The sequence below is a fragment of the Penicillium canescens genome (assembly GCF_028828765.1).
Source record: "Penicillium canescens strain IBT 15451 chromosome Unknown utg000002l_segment0_segment0, whole genome shotgun sequence".
NCBI classification, from domain to species: Eukaryota; Fungi; Ascomycota; class Eurotiomycetes; order Eurotiales; family Aspergillaceae; genus Penicillium; species Penicillium canescens.
Genome location: NW_026703964.1, coordinates 1,588,609 through 1,609,304, shown reverse-complemented (window position 1 = coordinate 1,609,304; position 20,696 = coordinate 1,588,609). Strand labels below are relative to the sequence as shown.

Genomic DNA, 20,696 nt, shown 5'->3' with positions numbered 1-20,696 from the left:
ATCCGTTGCCCTGTATCCCATTATTGCTTTGTCTGACCTGCTAAGTGTCTTTCGATTTTGTTGATACCCCCTCTCGCCCCCTGTTTGCTTACCAGAAGCATAAATGCTGTTTCTGTTTCTCTTCTGAATATGCCCGATAAATTATCCAGCGCTCTTCTTGCACATAACTTTGGCTCTGGCCATCTTCGTTTATACGCCTTTCTTCCGTGCTAATATTAATAAAAGATTTATCTATTTAGGAGAAGTTACCTTGAAGTTGCATCTACATAGACGTATCGACGCATACAGTTTGCCACATGACGCCATAATAAAATCTAATCTGATTACAATTAATTCTTTATGGATCCTGACATATCAAGATGAATCATATTGATCCTATTAGTAAAATTCAGTAGTACAGATGGCGGTATAAAGTGACGATTCCAGACACCGTCCAATTCGTAAGCATTGATCACGTCATCCTCCCTGTCCTCGGCCTTGGAGACCTGGAACTCGGCATCTTCAATCACCCCATTGACCTCAGTACAAGTCCAACCTGACAAATATCACGATGACTGCAGTAAGTACTACCAGCGCCACCTGGACAGGACCAATTGGCCGTCCAGTTCCCCTACCCTACACCCCAATTGCCCAACCCGACAGCTCCAGAGTCTTCTCTATTATTCATCTTACATAAGCACTTTTCGCGGAACGTCATGGCCCTATAAAAACCCAGAGCCCCTCCCAAGTTCAGCCCCTCTTACTTAAATTTAAAACAGTTCATGCCCGCCCGCTTCTCTTCTCTACTCAATCGCTCGACTCTCCGTCCCGCTTACCGTTCTTTCTCTACTACCCCGATTACCCGCTTCGCGCCATCTTCTCTCAAAATGGGTGTTATCCAGATCAAGACGTGAGTGTTACGCCTGCCACCCACCCCGCGGGATCAGTCTGCGAAGCGAATCACACCCCAGATACATCCATCCCGATTCCAATCCCGTTCCCAATCCCAAAACAAAAACATAAGTACAATCAGAAACTAACATTCCCAATCTAGTGCCGAGGAGTACAAGACCAAGGTCACAGACGCCCAAGGCCCCGTCATCGTCGACTTCTTCGCCACATGGTGCGGTCCCTGCAAGGCCGTCTCCCCCTCCTCGAGAAGCTGAGCGACACCCACTCCAGCGTTGACTTCTACAAGGTCGACGTTGACGAGCTTGCTTCCGTCGCTGCTGAGAACGGTGTCTCGGCTATGCCTACCTTCCACTTCTACAACAAGGGCGAGCGTGTTCAGGAGGTTAAGGGTGCCAACCCCCCTGCTATCCAGGCTGGTGTTCAGGCTTTGCTTCAATAGATTTGGTTGGGTTTGATGTAGGGTTGGAATTGACGAGCGATATGCTGGTATATCGTTGCCTTGTATTGATGAGAGATACCGAATACCATTTTTGAATATTCGCCCATGTTCACTGGCGACTTTTGAGATTTTTTTCATCTTATATTGGTGTTGGTGTATGCGGTGGTTTATAGTAGTGACTTGTATGGAGGCGTCGCGGGTATAAGGTCAGATCCCGACCAGGATGAGAGTTAAACTTAGTTTGACACTAAATCTTCAATCCTCAATCCTGGAAGCTAGAAATAGTTCACGGAAGTATACCATATACCACCTTCTCTAACCTACTGTATTGCTCGCACTTGCACAAGTCCTATCTTGCAGCATGCATGCAGCCGCTTAACAGATCCGACCTGCATCATTCTGCATCGAAATTCCCCGCAATTATATCATATAGTTGACACGCACGAAATTGTACCAGGCGTCAGATTCACTGAGATCCACAGTAGTATTTGCCTCTATGACCTACAGTAGACTGTACACTGTAGACCTCGTAGTTTGTACGAACACTCCCGTCACCGAAGCATACCACATACAAGATAGTAGACAAGAATCTCAATTCAGCACAGTCCTCCTCAAACAGACGAAACAATCTATCAGAATCCCCTCATCTACCCAGCACCAAAAAATGAGAATACAAACCAAGACCCAAAAGACTCATAGTCAAGACAAACCAAAAAGTGATGCGTACAAACCTTCCCAGGTTCCCTGAAAGAAACGGCTTTCACCAACTCATCCCCGAAGCCACAATTCCCATTTATACGATACTCACACTCGTGGCCTCCTCACCGGAACAGCCGTTCCATAGACCTGTCTCACGCCAAACACCCCACCTACGCAATCGCCATGCGATTGACAGTTGACAGGCCTGTGCCAGATAAAGAAAGACTTCTTCGCATGCTCTGGTGGTGTTCGAGGGTAACAGCTCATATGCAGTATGCGGAATGCAGTTCCGGACATGTGTATATCTACCTGCCACGCAGTTTACAGTTTGGATGTCCACTTCTAAAGTTAGGCCTACAAGCCCTACATACCTGTCGAAAGCAATCGTGAACTTTCTACAGGTGGCAAGAAGGAGGCTGATAAAGCCACACGCCAAAAAGGGCAAAGGTTGCTCAAAGCGTTCGTTCTAGCCGACGCTACGATCGAGATAGTTGTGTGGGTTCGGCGGGTGCCGAGAGTAGACTGATCAGTTGGGATTCTATTTCTCTCTACTGTATACTGTATACTGTTTGTCTGTGATTAATCGTTGAATTGTTTACCTTAAATATGCAGTAAATGCAAATTCTATGTACAAGTTACCGAGAGACACCCGAATCCCCCGATTAAAAAGGGCAAAAATGAGAGGGGAAAAAGAAAAAAAAAAAAAAAAGAACACCCTCGACATCACCGGACCACACAACGCCCCGGGACTAGCGTGATAGATCGATCCCACAATCCTTATGACTCGAACTTGCTGAATTGAATCTGTTGCAGAGAAGAAGAATGGGTCTGGTTTCCTTATCTTGTCTACCAATAGTGAAAAAAGTGTAATTTGAGGCAATTTTACTCTAGGTATCCTATATGCTTTTGCTTTCTATCCGGGGTGTGACCTCGAGCTGTGTGTGCTACCCCTGCACCTGGTGCCTGTGCCGATGGTGCTGCTACCCCTGTCCACTCCTGTCCACTAGTTACAGATGAAGTCTGATTCGGGGCGGCAGGATTCCTGATTTCAAATAATGCAATCAATATCAGCTGGGACGAACTGTTTTTCTGCCATTCATATTCCATAACCATACCTATACCCTGTCAGACAGGGTATGTCCGAGGTGTTCGTGTTCACTAATGATGGCGGATGTGATTGATCGCCGGATTGCTTTGACCTGCATATCCGGACGAACGGTTCGTAGAATATATTGTTGAGTGACAGTATGGGTTGTGTCAGGGGAGAGGTCTAATCTAATGGTTCTTGACATTTACATTTCCTTGTGGGGCTTTGACTGGCGCAGCTGAGTTTGGGCACCGAAATACTAAATAGATTAAATGTATTAGGACCACATTCCTATCAACACATTTATCAACTATGATTCTCTCGGAGGTACCGATATTGTATTATTATCAAGGAATACACTAGAGTTTCCACGTTATAAGCGAGGAAAGTGTATAGAGTACAGTAAATTAGTGCTATCAGCGCACGACCCATAAGTTCCCATTCCGCCCGATCCGATCTAGATCTCACGAATGACAAGCCTGCGCAGACATGCTCGCTTCAAAACTCCACAGGAGAATGGGAAAAATGGATCCTCAAGCCCCATCGCATCACCCACTCTGCTGGATCAGATTGATTAATCCGAAACTTTTTCAGCAGGCACCTCGGCATTGACTTTCTAATGCGATTAGACCATGGCATGCCGCAGCCTAGATACCACCACGCGAAGTGTGGATGTGGCCCATCGCCTCGAGCTAACATCGCCTAGATCGAGGGCTCCATATGTTGGTCGTACACGTCGACTTCATTCGTTGGTTGTGAGGCCTGGGTCGGAGGATTCTGCTGACCCTCGAGCTAGAATATGCGAGTTGAGGCGCTTGTGGAGGTGTCCGGTTATTTGGTTATTTGCTGTTATAAGATGCTTACGTCTAGCTGCTTTCCAGTAAATCCCAACCTCTAGCTGGGAATCGATCCTGTTCTTGCGATATCGTTCCTTTCTTCCTTTCTCTCCCTCTTTCTCTCTCTCCCTTACTCTCTCTCTATATCTATTCACTACTGTCTCCATGTCGTCACACTTAATCTGATCTATATACCCCGCTCGTCGACTATCGCGTCGATCTCTGATTCTTCGTCCCCACCCAATGCCCGTGTAGGGCTACCATCTCTCTACTTTGCTTTCCTTTCTTTCTTTTTCTATACTCCAAATGTCGAATTCAACTCAACATGAACCGGAGCCGGCGGTGCACGTGTCATACCTGGCTGGATATATTATCCTGTCATATGTGATCAGCGCGATGGGATGCGCAACCACACTGGAGCTTCTCCACCGGCGGACATCAAGATCTGGTCTATACAACTGGTTCGTTATACATCCCCCATAATTCTATATATCCCCAGCAAACCCATGACTTCCTAGCTTTTATACTAACACCGAAAAAGGTATCTTCTCCTCACATCCTCAATTACAATGGGCGGCATAGGAATCTGGTGCATGCATTTCATCGGTAACCGCGCAATCGTCCTCGGCAACGGCGAAGGAAATATTCAAATCCTATACAACGTCGCCTTCACGGGTACTTCATTAGTACTTCCAGTTGCAGTGTTATTATTCGCCTTCTACGCCGTCGGCGTCGAGGAAAAGGCTGGATATATTCGTATCTTGATAGGAGGGCTGTTAACTGGCAGTTCTGTCTGTGGAATGCACTACGTCGGTCAACTGGGTATCTCCAACTACCGCTGCTCCTACCGTCCAGCCAATGTGGTAGGATCGGCCATCATCGCCATCTTCTCCAGTACGACTGCGTTAGGTATCTTCTTCCGGTGGAGGGCCTCTTGGACAGATAGTTGGTGGAGACGTGGGCTTTGTGCTTGTCTTCTTGCCGGTGCTGTCTCTGGTATGCATTGGACTGCTACTGCTGGGACGATCTACCGGGATTATGATCAGAATATCTCGACTGGGACGCAGTTGTCTAGGAGTCAGGTTGTTATTATTTGTGCTGTATTGGTATGTATTGGTTGTCTTGCGTTGAGAAGATTGTTTGCTAACCTCGAGTAGGCCTGTGTTGCATGTGTCATCTTGTCTGCTTGTGCTATTATTGCTGGTAGCAATCGCAGAAAATCGACTACCCGTGCCCATCAGCTTGTTCTCGCTTGTGCTTATTTCGATCCCACTGGTCGAGTTATGGTTACCCACCAGGCTCTTTTCCCGACGCGCAAGATCGTGGATCACTATATCGGAAGGACATTCAAGGACGACGATCTCACCCGTACTCATCCTACCTTCTTGTGGGCTTTTAGGGCTACTCGCAACTGGCCTGTCATCAAGGATCTCGTTCCCTTCATGCGGAATCGTCTGGATTCCGAGGGACGCGCTATTCAGCAACATATGCTTTCTCGAGGGGTGTTCATGGACAAGGAGACTGAGTTGCAGACTGACTTTGATACGCTGTTCAAACAACTCTTCTGTGTTACGGCTCAGGAGCTTTCAGATGAGCTTCGACAGCCTCTACAGGATCTGGGCACTCTCTACGACGATGTCCTGTCCACTGCGATCCCAGTATCACGCCTCTCCCGAGCAATGGGCCGCTCATCCCTCCGCACTGGCAAGGGCCAGTTGATGTTCACAGTCCGCCAACTCCAGAAAAACGAAGCGGCACGACTCGCCTCCCAAGGATTCCGATTCGCAACAATCGAACATGTCACGTCAACAATATCCCGCCGCATCCACGTTCCAGAAGCAATCCTCACCAGCTCCCTCCGCGACATGCGCGACTACGCCAGTTCAAGCCGCGGCTTCGAGGGAGGCGTCCATCTCATCTCCTTCGTAATGCGCCCAACAATCCACGACCACTTCGAAATCCTCACCGTAAAAGGCATCGGCAATCCCCTCCCCTCCTCAACCCTCCCAATCGAAAACCTCCAAGTCCAACACCTCGAACTCCTCTCCCACATGGAAGGCTGGTCAATGAACACCTGCCTCCGCTTCCTCAATTCACCCGCCGCAGCGCAAACCTTCCCCAACCTCACCGAATTCCGCAACCACCTCTCCAAATCAATCTCTACCCTCTCCAAATCCCTGCCAGAAGACATGCGCTTGGCAGCCCAACTCTCCGCCCGCCCTCTCCTCGCCCCATGTCGCGGCCGACCCTCAGCAGCCTCAAAAGACGATCTCCCCCGATCCCAATGCACCCTCATAACATTCTGCGTCGTCGGCACGCTAGACACCCAAGTCCCAAACCCGGACTACATCTTCACCCCGCTCCGCCTCTTCCGTGTCCAACAACAAGTAAACGACAACACAGCCGACAGAGAAGGCTTCGCCAGAGAACTAGGCCAAGAACTCTTCTGCACAGACGTGCGCTCGGGCTCGTCAGCCACAGAATTGGATATCGCTTCTTCGGCCCGCATGGCCATATCCCGTCTCTGGCCTCATCGCTCTGGACATTCTCATTCGATGACTTCGCAGGAATCATTGGTTGAGCCTGTTGCCACGGTGCTGGGAGATATCACTGTTCATAAGGAGGTTAGGGTGGATATTACTCGTCTTAATGAGACTTCTAACGCCGTTGGTAGCGAGGCGAAGACTGTTGTTGCTGGTGGTGAGGTGCCTACTACGCCATTGACTTACGTTGATGAGTTGTATAGTCTTTGTTATGCGCCTGGGCTGAGGTTGAGACCTGATTCTTCTTTGCATCAGCATAATCGCGTTAGTTTGTGATTTCATTGGTTGTTTGTTTCTTATAGGTTGTGGTTTGGCAGTGAAAATATGGTTGGAGTAGGGCTGGCATTGGAGTCGTTTGGTTTGGTTTGTTTGTCTCTATTGTTCTTGTTCTGCTTATCAGAGTATGGTTTGGACTTGTAGATATATTGTTTTGGTTTGGTACATAACAAACTGTGCATGAATATACCTCGATGTATCACCGTAGAAGTAAACTGAGCTTTTCCAAGCTCATTATATTCTATACCGCACTCGATTCATGTATACATTAAAGAACACCAGTAATCCATAGGGAAAAGCAAAATATCGTCACACGTATCAAAACACCTGAAACAAAAAGACAGTCGCTCAATCCTAAATGCAAGAGATACAATACACCTTGCTCTCAACATACACACAACCCAACTCAAGAGCAGTGAACATATCATGAACAAAAAAACACACCACACCTATTCCCAAGCTCAAGCTCAAGCTCAAGAATTAGCATTAGGATCCTGACGCTCCAAAAATGTTGGATCAACATCAATGCGCCGCTCAAACTTAGTCCACCAATCGCGGAAGCTCTTAAGCGGCACAACATCCTGTCCCTTATCCGTCTCAGCAAAACTTGCAAGGTAGTTAAACGCACTCCCAATAATCCGCTGCGCAAGCACCTTGGTCGAGATCTGCCGTTGTGCCTGTCCAGACCCCTGCGTAACCATCGCCGTAGAAGACCCAGACCCATCCTGTCCACTCGATGCACCCTCTGCTTCAAGCGCGGCAAGCTGTGGCGCAATAGCTTGCACCTCTTCGATAGAGATACCAAGCGTCAAGACGCCAGCGCTGGCGGCAGTGTTCCCGCCCTCGTCGAGCATGTCGTCTTCCTCTTCGGCTTCTGTGCGGGCACCGGTGCTGGGGGATCGGACGGTGAAGATTCCTGAGGGCTTTTCATTTGCTAATGCGCCAATGAAGCGGAAGTTTGATGGTTGGCCTGTTGTCGGGTCTGGGAGTTGGGCGTAGATTGCGGCGCCGGTGTTGGGTGGAAGGACTGTTCCTGGGAGGAAGAAGACTACTAGCTCGCTGAAGGAAGGGCTGAGCGGGATTGTGAAGGCGAATTTGGTGGCTTGACCGTTTGGTTGGCCGTCTACTGCGACAATGTCTGTCAGGCAGGGTCGGCCTGGGATCACGACGGAGAACATGGCGGGGTGTGGTATATATGTGGTGAAGGCAGGGGATTGGCGGTGTCGAGTTCTTTTACAGAGGAGCTGTGAGGAGCTGTGAGGGGAAGCAACCTTTGTGACATAAGAGGGGCCCTTATCGGGCCGATAAGGGCTTGGCCTGGACAGCTTCAAATTCACATGACAACTTTGGACAACATCGCATTATATTGGCATCATGGGCAAGTCAAACTTGGATTTGGTTTGCGAATGCGACAAGTAGGGATATCCCGATCAGTGTCTCCTCTACACCTATCTGACTCCGAGCCAGCTTCCCCTACTACGAGGACGACCGTGCCTTATACACAGCCAACCTCACCAACTATCACACCTTTAAAGTCACCGGCTACGATGCTACCCTAGGCTATATCCTCAATTCGGTAGTTGAGAAATTCCCCTGGTCACCGAACTGCTGGGCAATCGACTCAACCGCCCGCACCGTGACACTACTAGCACCAGCAGATGCCGACCCCGCATTCCGCAGTAAGCTGGTCGCAGAGAGCATCGCCGAAGCGGTACGACAAGACAAATTCGAAGTTCTTCGAGGATGGCGAAACGAGAAATATCCCGTCTACGGACCAGGCGGAGAATTCCTCCTTGACATGGAGCGTTGCGCATCCCCGCTCTTCGGTATCGTCTCCTACGGCGCCCACATGACCTGCTACGTGGAAGATGCTCAGGGACTGAAAATCTGGGTCCCACGCCGCGCAAGGAACAAGCAAACCTACCCAGGCCTCCTAGACAACACTGTCGCCGGCGGTATGTGCACAGATGAGAAACCATTCGAGTGCATCATCCGCGAAGCCATGGAAGAAGCCTCACTACCCGAAGCAGCTGTCCGAGCTGCGACGGTTTCTTCGGGCTGTGTGACGTACTCGCATGTTCGGGATGCGCGTGCTGGCGGTGAGACGGGTCTCATTCAGCCAGAGGTGGAGTATGTTTTCGAATTGAAACTTGATTCTCAGACTATTCCCACGCCTGGGGATAATGAGGTTGAGGAGTTCAAATTGCTTTCTATTCCGGAGGTGCAGGAGGCTCTGGCACGTGGCGAGTTCAAACCCAACTGTGCTAATATTATGATTGATTTCTTTATTCGGCATGGTTATTTGACTCCGGAGAATGAGCCTGATTTCTTGCAGATTGTTGCTCGATTGCATCGTCGATTGGAATATCCTACTGCTTCGCATTGCGCTCGGTAGATTATTGAGAGAGTTTGAGGGCTTTGGATACAATACATATTGCATATGAGTGTATATATTTATTGCTACAGCCTGTTTTCGTGTCTAATTTTGCATTTCTCTATGGATAATGAGTGAGGCAGCCTCGCTTCGGCGACAATTTTTGTTGGCTCAGTCGGCTTCTATAACATACCGTTTTCAATACACTTTCCCACACTACCCTTGTCAGACCGCCATCTGCCTTACTGCGCTATGACACTGCTGCTTTGCAAATAATCAGTTTGGCTGGTTATCTGCGTTCGTCTCGACCTCGAACACGTCTTGGTTCCCCTACACCGTGACAACTGGTACTGATCAGTCTGATCGCCAACGAAGTCCTTTGTCTGATATGAACATACCTGAGTTGATTGACAAACGAGGCATGCTCCTGACTGGCTCTTGCAGATCGACTCTTAGCGCCGTGGATATAGTTCACTCAGTTATCTGCCTTCCTTCATCCCGGTTGCGGATACATTTCGAGTGCCCTAATCTGGGATACGAAGACATTGTCAATGATCCGTCTGACTGACAGTGAAGTCATATATCTGATCTCACATACCTCGAGTTGATTGGTGACGAGGCATCCGCCTGGCTTCTACCGTTTGATGTTAGCGCCGCCGGGAATATTTCACTCAGGTATCTACCTTCTTTCGTCCCAGCTGCGAACACGTTTCGGTTGCCTTGCTCTTTGAGGCCGAGGCATTTCGAATGGCCAGCCCGACTGCCCGTGTTAGATCTTACTATACGCCGCTCTCTCTGTATAGATATGACCAACTTCAGGTCTACATTTCTAACACGACAGCGCCTTTCCTATACTCACTTTCCCAATCATCGAATCTACATTGCAGCAAGATAGCAGAGACAGCTCTCCTGAACAACCTCCAGTTCGCTGCGGGGCCAGAAGGGCGAGCCTGTTACTATAGACTAGAGGGAGTACCTCAGATTGAGTCTACAACCGAACTTTGGTAATCTTGAACGTTATTTTTCCATGGTCCCTAGCTATCTTTGGGGAAGATTGGGGCTCCCAACGACAATATCGCATAGAGAACCACTAGGCAAAGTCGTTGGCGGCTGACAGTGGAGAAGGACTATCACAGTTGACATATTTGCCCAAGACAAGGAGGAAGCTGCAAATAAGTTGTTCAAGCATCTTACCTCTCCGAAGGACCGTGTTGTTCCCTCAGCAATCTCATCACATGGCCAAGCTCGCTGCACCGTTGTATCCAGGTATTGTATGCCACATACGTAAAGTCCAACGTCCACATGAGCAGACTATTACTGGCCGTTGTTGACACCTCGACCCTCCCTGAAGTTCAATCCCGAAATAGCCTGGGAGAATTGGCATGTCTGTGAATCCCTTCTGGGAATTTCTTCTTTGCTAGTTCCTCCATGGAATGATAATCAGCTCCAGGCAGCAGTGTCAATCGGCTCCCTTTTTGGACCTTCGAGAGTAGTTATGATAGTGGGTCTGGCGTCGCTCCAGCCGCCGGACCTCTGGGAAGAGGGTTATGAAGAGAGACATGAAGTTGATAAAGATGAGGATGGGACCGACCGGATTGTGAGCAAACTTGAAAAAGCTGAGATCACGGGTACGTTGATTCTTTCTTTACTTGTGGTGTTGTCTTCTGGGAGCTTCCTAGATCCAGAGATACTGTATAGCTTGGGTGTCAACGAAACACCGGGGGACCGCTGAAAGGAGGTTGACCGATTCTGCTTGATCATGGATCTGATCTCCGGGCCTGTACTTCAGGTCTCGAAGTTGGCTTTGTTGTGGTGATTTTAAGTAGCTATAGTGAATGTTAAAGTTCTTTTGCAACAGTCAAGATTCATATCATCAATTTCATGAAGATCATGTTTAGTTCGATGATGATCTATTGGTATATCCAAATCAAAATGCAAAAATAACGCCTGCGCTGCACCCGATTAGAACATGAACATCTCCCTTCGAATACATAGACTTTTGTTTCCCGGCCACAGCCTGGAGGTCAGAGCCAAAGCCAAATTTATCCCATGCCAAAGACTTCACCAAAAGCAATGATCCCAAGAACCGCTAACCTATTTCTTGAGAAGCAAGTAAACGTGATCGATTCGGAGAGGAGCAAGCTTCTTGTAGGGGCCCTCGAGGTAGAGCAAAAGACCACCAAATGACACAAAGACAGCCCTGCAGGATTTGATTAGTTATGTGTCCTTAACAACGAAATTTCCCCGGATATTCGAAGAAAAGCTGGAAAAAAGACTCACATAGTATCCTTAGTGGCACCCTCCTCGAAACGGTAAACCTTGCCGTGGCAAACATAGTCGTAGTCATCGGCGAGAGTCGCGTCGCCCATGCTGACTTCCTCCAGCTGGCGCGAGTATCCTCTTTGCCGTCGAGAGACAGAGTCGAGGCAATGGCAAGCGAGAGCGACTCGCCGACAGCGCATGGGTACAGCTCGGAGTTCACATCAAGGGTGAATGTCAGGGAGGCATCGTTGGAGGTACAGGTGAGACGGGATACCCGGTCGTACTTCTGGGCGTTGATCGCAGTGATCGTGAAGGTATCTTCGAAGAGAAGCGGGTCGGACATGACTGCGAGTGCGACCGCTGGCTTGTCGGTCTATGGACGGAAATCGGATTTGGCGGTCGACGTGCCGAATATCGCACAGTCGTTATTGTAGGATTCAAGGGCAGCAATGGCTGGATCGTGAGGTGAGAGGCGGAAGAGAAGAGTTGGAGGCGGAGCGGAGAGGAGATCGGAGAATGGAAGCTTTTTTTTTCTGCCGCTTTGGTCCCCGCCGATAACGATGTGAGTTTGACTACAGCTTGACCTTATAATTTATTGTTTCTCGAGTCTTGCGCGATGTCTTTTCGAAAGAGAAATATCGGACTATCCCCCGGTGTCGATCGCACAGCTGCTCCCAATGCCGCAACACAGCCAGCTGCGCCAGAGAGCACGCCTGGCATCCGCCCCTCACCAGATGATGGTCGACCAACAACCTCGACAGGTACCCGGTCTCTAGACAATCTCCTTGCAGGACATGCAGGACTTCCTATGGGAAAACTGTTGCTTGTTGAGGAAAATGGAACAACGGATTTTGCAGGCGCATTGCTCCGATACTATGCGGCGGAGGGCGTGATTCAAGAACAGAAGATCCATGTGGTTGGAGTGCCAGAGCAATGGGGTCGCAGCTTGCCTGGCCTGATCGGCTCAGCCGAGTCCCTTGACGAAAAGAGGTCCGACAGGCGCAAGGATGATCGCATGAAAATTGCATGGCGTTACGAGCGTTTGGGCGAGTTTGGTGCAGGTGTCGCCGGTTCACGCGACGGTGAGCATTGAGATACAAGATCGCTTCGAGCTTCAATATGCTAATGGCTACAGCCCCTGCTACTCCTGGAGCCCAGGATCCAGCTGCGAAAGAGGCACCCGCCTTCTGTCACGCCTTTGATCTCACGAAACGCCTTACCCATCCGTCTATCACGAACATGACCTTCATCCCGATCACCCCCTCCAAAGAATCGCCATTCCTCCCAATCCTAAGACGTCTCCAGACCGCAATCTTCTCCAGCCCCGCGAGTACCATCCACCGTATTGTCATTCCGTCTCTGCTCAACCCCACAATGTACCCGCCCGATGCATGCCACCCCGAGCATGTGCTCCAGTTCTTCCACGCCCTCAAGGCGTTGATGAGTGCTCACACCACCCGTGTCACTGCAATGATCACATTCCCTCTTTCTCTCTACCCCCGGTCATCGGGTCTTGTTCGTTGGATCGAGCTGCTGAGCGACGGTGTCATTGAGCTCTGCCCGTTCCCACATTCTGCAGATGCCACGGCTACCTCGGGAGCGGCGACTTCCCAGGAAGAACCCCCACAGGGTATGCTCAAGACGCATCGACTCCCAGTGTTACACGAACGTGGCGGTGGAAGCGATCAGAATGTTGGACAAGACTGGGCGTTTATTCTGAGTCGTCGGCGATTCGAGATTAAACCGTTCAGTCTACCACCAGCTGAAGGAGACACCGAAGCGCAGGATGCCTCGGCCGCTGGCAGTATGCCCAAGAAATCGGACCTCGAGTTTTAAGGCAATATGTAATGTTCTCAATCAATCGTCCTCCTCAAAGTGACGGCAGGTTCCTGGTTCTGCTAGCATATCGTCCATCTCGATCTGCTCAGACAGGGCGGGGCCAGAGTTAGCCATGGTCCGAAGGTAGCTCGGGCCGTACGCGTCCAACCCAGCTTCGCGGGACCGAAGACGGTTACCGAGACAAGACGAAGCTGCAAGCCATGCTGGTTGGTGTTAGTCGTCTGTACCTAGGAAGCTTTGGTCGGCAGGGTATATAAGCGATACTTACCGACAAACAGTAGCAGTGGCGCAAAGAAGACCAGGAAGAGCAGAAGCAGGAAACCCATGAGTAGATATCTCTACAGAGTCAAATATAACGAATGCCAATGAATCTAATGAAGCCCATGTCGATAGGCCTCGAGTTGGCAGTTCGCTTGCCAAGATGACTAGTCCCAAAGAGGACAAGCGCGGGAGCTGAGCTTTTCCTTTTCTTCCGCTTTTTTCGACTTTTCTCTTTTCTTCTCTGCAACTCGGCTTTGCTGGTCAAATCCAAGTAAATAATGTTTTCGACACTCTCTTTTTATCTCTAATGGTAAGCTTATGACCCTTTCACCAGCGCACTTCGCATGATTATGCAAAATACAAATCTGTCAATCCCCTGAAGCTCGTTTAATATCTCAAAAAAGAGCACATGTGACTGAGAAACGTACTTAAAAATGATTCGCGAACCCTAAACAATTTTGGCATCTGCAAACTTGCATACCGGACACAAGCTAACAGTCTATGCCACAGAATCCATGAAAGTTTCAAACAAACATCTGAATCAAAAATCAAAATGGACTCCCAGCCAGACCTTCCAATCCCGATCTCCTATGTATCCGGTAGATATCTGTTGTTCTCAATTGACGCAGTCACATACCTACGCCGTGAGCATAACATCTGCGGCGTGTTGATCGGGACACTTCCCCAAATCCCGCAGCAAAATGTCTTCCTGGGTCTGCCGCTGGAGTTGATGCCAGAGGAGGCCCGGCTGTTAGTGGACAAGGGTGTAGCTTGCATCGTAGACGAAACCAAGGCGCACGACAGCATGAACACACTCTTAGAAGAAGATCGCAGACGGTACCTGCGCGACCTCGAAGCCCAAGGTCTGCACGCTTCGCGTCTCCACGCAGATCGCAAAGAACAGCAGAAGGAGCAGGCGTTGAAGAACAGAATAAACGACAAGAATGCCAACCCTAATGCCAAGGCTGCTGCTGCTGCCGCGGCGCAGACACCCGAGGATGCCCTCTCCACGCCGTCAAAGAAGGACGATGCTGCCGTCGTCGACCTCTTCGCTGCTGAGGACCCTTCGACTCCATCCCGGGATGCCTCGAGCACACCCACACCCTCTCAGAATGCAATGGGCATCACGCCTGCGACATCGTACCCGCCGCTGTCCATCCCCCCATCGTCGAGCCACCTCCCAGCTCCCGCAGTGCCACCTTCCTACCCTCTCTTCGCCCACCTACACTCCCGTGGCTATTTCCTTTCTCCTGGCCTGCGCTTCGGATGCCAGTATACAGCTTACCCGGGTGACCCGTTGCGCTTCCATTCGCACTTCCTGGTGGTGTCATATGACTGGGATGAGAACATTGATTTGATGGACCTCATTGTTGGTGGCAGACTGGGCACTGGTGTGAAGAAGGGCTTCTTGATTGGCGGGGCGGAGAAGACTCTGGATGATGTTGAGTCGGAGGCCGATCGGGTGGACAGTGTCCGGACGTTCAGTCTTGAATGGGCTGGCATGTGAGGGCTGGTTGTTAGAGGCTTTTACAAGCCTTTTATTACTTCCAACCCTATCAAGCTCATGGTTTTGGTACGCTCTGCCTCATGCAATCGACCAGCTCCCCCAAATGCTGGGTCTTTCGATGTGCTCAATGCACACCATGCCTTGAAATCGGTACAAGTTCTCGCGATACTTATCGATATCGAGGCTTTCATCGAAGCACATTTTGGCCGACACTCCGTGTAGTGCACCAAGATATCAAGACCCGCGGGGTTCGCGGTCTCGCGACTCGGATTCGGACTTGAAAGCACAATCGCACGTACAAGCAGACGTGCAATCCGTTTCTATGTAGACATTATCCTACAGAGAGCAAACTAGCATGTACTCATACTACTTGCAACACAATTCATGGAATGTTCATTCCACACAGAACATTATTGTCATCATTTCGTGCATGCCGTAGCATTTGTAAAGGTTGGGCTTCTACTAGGCCACCCGATCTCAATATCTCAAAGGTAATCAATATTCCTCCATTTGAACTTCTTATTAGCACGATCCACCGGCCGATTCTCAAACTGACTTCCATGCAACTCAAAAACCAATGGCTTCGCACCACCAGCACCCGACTCTTTCTGCTGATCCTGCTCGCCCTTGGAGGATATGGGCAGAGGAACCGTGAATCGGAAAATAGTCCGCTCCTTCGGAATAGCTACAAAATTCGTCAGCGCCATGCGTCCCTTCTTTCCTCTCTTCCAAGGCAGATATCAGATATAAACTCACTCTTCATCTCATCCCTCTCAGTAACAAGCACGAAAGTAAACTTCGTATCCCGAACCACTATCCCCCTCACCCCAACTCTCCCCGAACAAGAACTCCTCACAACCTCAACCTCCGCCCCATGAAAATCGGCACTAACAAGCTTACTGCCATGCACAAGAGCAGAAACGGGCCCAGAATGCGCACCCGGCTTCAAATCCAGGATTTCATGCATATACCCCACCCACAGCTCATGCAGACCCTTGAAAATCGCATACTTGCATTCCTCTTTGGGTAAATCGTGCAGGCCGGATATGCGCTTCTCGCGCGCCGACAGCGGGCGCGGTTTTTGGTGTTTGAGGAAGTATTCTTTCTTGCGGAGGCGGTGGAGGCGGCGGCGGCTGCGGTTGTCTGTTGCTGTTGATTCGGTTGGGCGGAGGTAGAGGGGTTTTTGTTTTATTTTTTCGGTAAATTGGGCTGTTGTGCTGTCTGGGGAGTAGGCGCGTGAGAGGAGGGTGTGCGCGATGTGCGTTTTTGGGGTTGGGGAGTCGGTCATTTCAGGGGGTCGACCTCGATGGCCGTTTTCTTATTGGAGAGGATGTGGAGGATGTACGTCGACGGTTGGGCTTTTGTCGTTGGGGTTGGAGGTTGAGCTGTTGGAGTTGGAGAAAAATTGTTTGATGTCACTCCCCGATAAGAGATAACCATCTATAGAACTACCAGTTTTCGTCTTCCAGACTACATTTGATTTACTGTTGTCCATAGAAGTGGTAAGGCTACTGTCGGATATTGATTTATTTCCGGTTCTTATTGTCGGGCTTGATCATCCCTCGGCTCTTTGATGTTTCCCCGCATGTATCTCGTGGATATATATATCCGGAGTCAGTAGTACACCTCTCCCTTTCAAATCACAACTAAAGAGTCAAAGCACATATACCAATCATTTGAGCACCGAAGCTCATTGAATAGCTATGCAGTCTCAGGTAGGTCAGAAGGGAATCGCCAACAACTTCCCAGATATCCCGCCCTTCCCAGATGATGTCGCCACGGCACCTCTTCTTCGGTTATCATCAGGGAAACTACTAGCCGGTGACCCTGCAGAGTATGCGAAACTATTCCAAGCATCAACCGATATAGGTTTCTTCTACCTCGATCTTTCAGACTCGGAACAAGGATCCTCGCTCCTCGGCGACGCAGATACCCTATTCAAGCTTGGAGAGAGCCTTTTCGAATTGAGTCTAGACGAGAAAAAGAAGTATGACTTTAGCGGACAGAACTCATACTTCGGATATAAAGCACAGGGTGTTGCGGTAGTTGACAAGCAGGGGAATCTGGACCGCAACGAGTTCTACAATGTAAGTTTGCTCCAGGTTTGTGTCTCTACGGCAACCTGATCTCGATGCTGCCAGGTCTCAAAAGACGATATACTGGGAATTAGCAACCCACTGCCTGCACCAGGGATCCTGCAAGAAAGTCGAGCACAGCTGGGATCGTTCATGCAGGGGTCACATGCGATAGTAACCCTAATCCTCGACATCCTGAACAACCAACTCTCCCTACCAAAAGGAACTCTACCCAATCTACACCGACGACAAGCAGTAAGCGGCGACCAAGTCCGTTTTGTGAAAGCACCACCGCAGCCAGCCGACGACAGACGCACCGCACTGGGCCAACACACCGATTTTGGCAGCCTGACGGTGCTTTTCAACCGAGTCGGGGGTCTTCAAGTACTACCACCCGGTGCTGACACAGAATGGGTGTATGTGAGACCACTCCCTAGACATGCGATTGTGAATCTCGGGGACGCAATGGTCAAGTTCACGAATGGGTTGTTCCGGTCCAACATTCACCGGGTTGTGGCACCACCCGGACTTCAGGCGGAATCGACAAGGTACAGTCTTGTGTACTTTGCACGACCCGAGGATAGTGTGATGTTGCGTCGACTGGAGGGGTCTGAGCAGATTCCGAGGATACAGGACGGCCAGGTTGAGGAGGAGATTAATAGCAAAGATTGGATTATTCGGCAGGCTTTTCGGACGAGGGTTGATCTTGTTGATGATATAGATTATGAGTCTGCTGGTACGGAGCAGATTAGTATGAGGATCAAGGTTTAGGTTGTATTCTGCTATGTTTAGAAGAGGCAGGGTCTCTGGTGAGGACTGTATATACATCTGAGTATCTATGCTTTCATTGTGAAAATGATTTCGGACACTCTGTGGATAGTCATCGAATTGAACTAAATTGTATATATGGGATCAGCATGTATAATCTAGACCGAATTCACTATGACATGGGTTGCCGAATTGGGGATGCAGAGCTTTCAAATCCCGGTGTTCAACATCTCAGACTCCTTTTTAATTTCTGAAAAATTACATATCCCCTGTGAGCAACAATATCGATTTCACCGTCGGTGTCTACCAATTCATCTCAGCCCCGGAGACCAGATAATAGGTGTTATCTTCCCACCCAATGAGAGTTGCAGTACCTACAATATGACAGCTACAGTAGCTCAACGAGGGACAAGGGGTAAGCTAGTAGAAACCATCGAATCCACACCTCCGAAGGCATGCACTACAATCCCCCGGCAAGAGGGTCTACTCTAAATCAGCCCCTGCGTAAGCAAAAAAAACCTTAACGAGAAGAAGGAAATTACATCCTGCGAACCGGCAGTTGTCACCTGAATCAGTATTCGACAACCTCGATTTTGAAACCCGACGTTCTGGTAAAGACAGGCTGTCTGGGTGGGGAGACCCCGGAGGGTTTCCAGACTGGGATCAACCCTCTCACTTGTCATATGTTGTCCGAAAATGCGGTAAATCATAATACCAAATACCGTCTGCGTAATCATATCGTGCAACGCGGCATACCTCAAGACCAAAGAATATCGCGCATTCCGACATCCTGGGTTGACGTGCCAAGACCCAAAAGTGGTAGGTATTTTGAGCGTTTTCAACTCCCCGTGGCGCTAATAGCTTGAACATTCTGTGACAGTTTCTGTGACGTGTTCTTATATCCCAGTCGATCGTTTATGCATGATCTACATTTAACTGACAGGTTCCTACGGCAAGGCCAGAAGGCCTGGATTTCTACTTTTCCCTCCAATAGCTCCACACACATTTTGCCAGGTAGACTACAACCAGCCTTGCACATTCCCGCCCTTACTGGAAGGCAATATATTTCATGTGTGGCACTCGATTCGGCTAGTTGGCCGTTACGACCCACGATGGGATCCATGTCTCAACTCCTAGCGCACCGTGCCCAGCCACTATTAAAATAGCAAGGTGATCAGGGTGACAGCGGGTATGAGCAACAAGCTCTCCACCTCCACATTGACCAAACGGATTCTACCAAGCTTCTAGCAATTCGGGACCGGGTTGTCCCCTCCGCCGAAGGAGTCATCCCTGGCGTACGGGAAGACTAAAGGAATAAGGCCTAAAGTACTTTTGACACTGACACTGCAGGTCTGCACGGTGACGATTGTGGATTAAGGCCAATTCACCCCCTGCGACCCGACAATCTGGCTCTGTCATGACACCCTTGCCTGATCTCGGACACTGTAGGCTTTTAGGCCCTGTCGGGGTGTCATTGCAGTAGTTTATTTCGGTTACTAGAATTGCGAGTCATGAATACAAATTCTCTCAAATCTTTGACAGGGGCGACTGGATACGGTTAGTGTGTACTTTCAGTGGAGAAACGAATACAGTACAGCTCCATTGTACACATAGACATCGGAGCTGACACATTTCAAACTGGACTATTTAGGGACCAAATCGATAAGCTCAGTCAAATCTTGTCAAATACGAGAATCACCGATTTCCGGGTAATTCAATCCTCTTCCCACCGATCTATACTGTAACAGGCAACAGTCTCGAAGCTAAAATGAAATTCAAATCGAGATTCCCAGCGGCCTCGGTGTTCCCGCCGAGCCAATCAGCCGGGCTTATTTAGACCTGACTTATGCACCGTCGAATACCCCCGTACCATTCCCTCCCGTATACTATACCCGTTCCCGTAAGTATAGACCCAACAACGCATCTAATACAATCCCTGTAGATATCCCCTTGTACATGCATATCAATAAGGAAAAGGTACGGTACCATTACCACACAGACACTCTGGGTCCAACCCACAGTAAACGGCTCGGACCGTCCAAACGGAACCAGACGGGTTTGCCATCCCACTCTTCTGAGTCGTGATGTTCCATGTTCCATGCCCCCCAAAGGGGATGTACTGTAATTTATTGTTCGGCCGAAGCATCTGCTTTGCGCTTAGGTTCTGGTGTGGATGCGTACCCGGAAGCGCCCCGGTTTGAATACAGTTCGGTGGCGCTATGTTACAAGAGTATTCCACCGACGACAGCGCAATCAATGCAGAACGTGGATATAGATCCCATTAGAGTGGTATAGTATAGCATTACAGTATTGTACGTGAAGATTAGTTAGAAACAGCTCCACAATAAGAGATAACACCCCTTTACTGTGAATTTCAAACCAGACAGCAACCGAGGTACATTACAGTATCTCGGAAGAGAGACGTTGCGATGTGGAGCAGAATGACAATTCGGCCGATGTCCATATCCCGAGTTTCACGTCAAAGGAAAGCACAGCAAATCAGACCGAACAGGTCACTATGTATCTCTTTTGTCATGTCTAGACCTGAGGGCTATTATAGAATAGTATCCACACCCATATCCACTGGCAGTTCCAGGGGACCGGGAGCGATGGAGTTTATTTTTCGCGCCGGATTGATGTGGGCCTGAAGACTGCTCTCCTTGTTTGGAATTGACGCCGGGTTTCATCTTCTGACAGCTGGCTGTGCGTTCTGGCTTTGGGCGGGTGATATATTGCATTTTTGTGCCTCGGGTGAATGTGAATGGAATGCGGTTTGAAAAGGGAAATGTACGTACTGGGTGGCTCATGTCATACGTTCCAACCAGCGAACGGGGTAATT

The 20,696-nt window shown here is 49.5% G+C and overlaps 10 protein-coding genes across 10 annotated transcripts; 6 read left to right on the top strand and 4 right to left on the bottom strand.

The window, feature by feature from the left end:
- The first annotated feature begins 454 nt into the window (after positions 1-454).
- Positions 455-1,560, top strand: N7446_001802 (thioredoxin family protein). Its single transcript, XM_058510551.1, has 3 exons — positions 455-559; positions 716-889; positions 1,034-1,560. Exons 1-3 carry the CDS (start codon positions 551-553, stop codon positions 1,328-1,330), a joined length of 480 nt encoding a protein of 159 aa, XP_058376087.1. The 5' UTR covers positions 455-550; the 3' UTR covers positions 1,331-1,560.
- Positions 1,561-4,258: 2,698 nt separating this feature from the next.
- On the top strand, positions 4,259-6,771 carry N7446_001801 (MHYT domain-containing protein; the record flags this gene model as incomplete). The annotated part of the gene is made up of 3 exons (XM_058510550.1): positions 4,259-4,413; positions 4,494-5,058; positions 5,110-6,771. 3 exons carry the CDS (start codon positions 4,259-4,261, stop codon positions 6,769-6,771), a joined length of 2,382 nt encoding a protein of 793 aa, XP_058376086.1.
- A 473-nt stretch (positions 6,772-7,244) lies between these two features.
- N7446_001800 (OPI10 family protein) lies at positions 7,245-7,949 on the bottom strand (the record flags this gene model as incomplete). Its single annotated transcript, XM_058510549.1, has 1 exon — positions 7,245-7,949. The coding sequence occupies one exon, from the start codon at positions 7,947-7,949 to the stop codon at positions 7,245-7,247; it is 705 nt and encodes a 234-aa protein (XP_058376085.1).
- A 163-nt stretch (positions 7,950-8,112) lies between these two features.
- Positions 8,113-9,332, top strand: N7446_001799 (thiamine pyrophosphokinase-related protein). Its single transcript, XM_058510548.1, has 2 exons — positions 8,113-8,186; positions 8,239-9,332. The coding sequence occupies exons 1-2, from the start codon at positions 8,146-8,148 to the stop codon at positions 9,164-9,166; spliced, it is 969 nt and encodes a 322-aa protein (XP_058376084.1). The 5' UTR covers positions 8,113-8,145; the 3' UTR covers positions 9,167-9,332.
- Positions 9,333-10,996: 1,664 nt separating this feature from the next.
- On the bottom strand, positions 10,997-11,750 carry N7446_001798 (DNA-directed RNA polymerase core subunit RPB8; the record flags this gene model as incomplete). The annotated part of the gene is made up of 2 exons (XM_058510547.1): positions 10,997-11,345; positions 11,422-11,750. 2 exons carry the CDS (start codon positions 11,748-11,750, stop codon positions 11,240-11,242), a joined length of 435 nt encoding a protein of 144 aa, XP_058376083.1. The 3' UTR covers positions 10,997-11,239.
- Positions 11,751-12,023: 273 nt separating this feature from the next.
- On the top strand, positions 12,024-13,243 carry N7446_001797 (elongator complex protein 4; the record flags this gene model as incomplete). Its single annotated transcript, XM_058510546.1, has 2 exons — positions 12,024-12,489; positions 12,543-13,243. 2 exons carry the CDS (start codon positions 12,024-12,026, stop codon positions 13,241-13,243), a joined length of 1,167 nt encoding a protein of 388 aa, XP_058376082.1.
- Positions 13,244-13,264: 21 nt separating this feature from the next.
- N7446_001796 (uncharacterized protein) lies at positions 13,265-13,572 on the bottom strand (the record flags this gene model as incomplete). Its single annotated transcript, XM_058510545.1, has 2 exons — positions 13,265-13,449; positions 13,515-13,572. The coding sequence occupies 2 exons, from the start codon at positions 13,570-13,572 to the stop codon at positions 13,265-13,267; spliced, it is 243 nt and encodes an 80-aa protein (XP_058376081.1).
- A 488-nt stretch (positions 13,573-14,060) lies between these two features.
- Positions 14,061-15,014, top strand: N7446_001795 (tRNA splicing endonuclease subunit SEN34; the record flags this gene model as incomplete). The annotated part of the gene is made up of 1 exon (XM_058510544.1): positions 14,061-15,014. One exon carries the CDS (start codon positions 14,061-14,063, stop codon positions 15,012-15,014), a length of 954 nt encoding a protein of 317 aa, XP_058376080.1.
- A 403-nt stretch (positions 15,015-15,417) lies between these two features.
- N7446_001794 (RNase P/RNase MRP complex subunit) lies at positions 15,418-16,397 on the bottom strand. The gene is made up of 2 exons (XM_058510543.1): positions 15,771-16,397; positions 15,418-15,699 (listed from the first exon to the last, which is right to left on the bottom strand). Exons 1-2 carry the CDS (start codon positions 16,300-16,302, stop codon positions 15,500-15,502), a joined length of 732 nt encoding a protein of 243 aa, XP_058376079.1. The 5' UTR covers positions 16,303-16,397; the 3' UTR covers positions 15,418-15,499.
- A 320-nt stretch (positions 16,398-16,717) lies between these two features.
- N7446_001793 (putative oxidoreductase, 2OG-Fe(II) oxygenase family) lies at positions 16,718-17,860 on the top strand (the record flags this gene model as incomplete). The annotated part of the gene is made up of 2 exons (XM_058510542.1): positions 16,718-17,101; positions 17,156-17,860. The coding sequence occupies 2 exons, from the start codon at positions 16,718-16,720 to the stop codon at positions 17,858-17,860; spliced, it is 1,089 nt and encodes a 362-aa protein (XP_058376078.1).
- Positions 17,861-20,696: the final 2,836 nt, after the last annotated feature.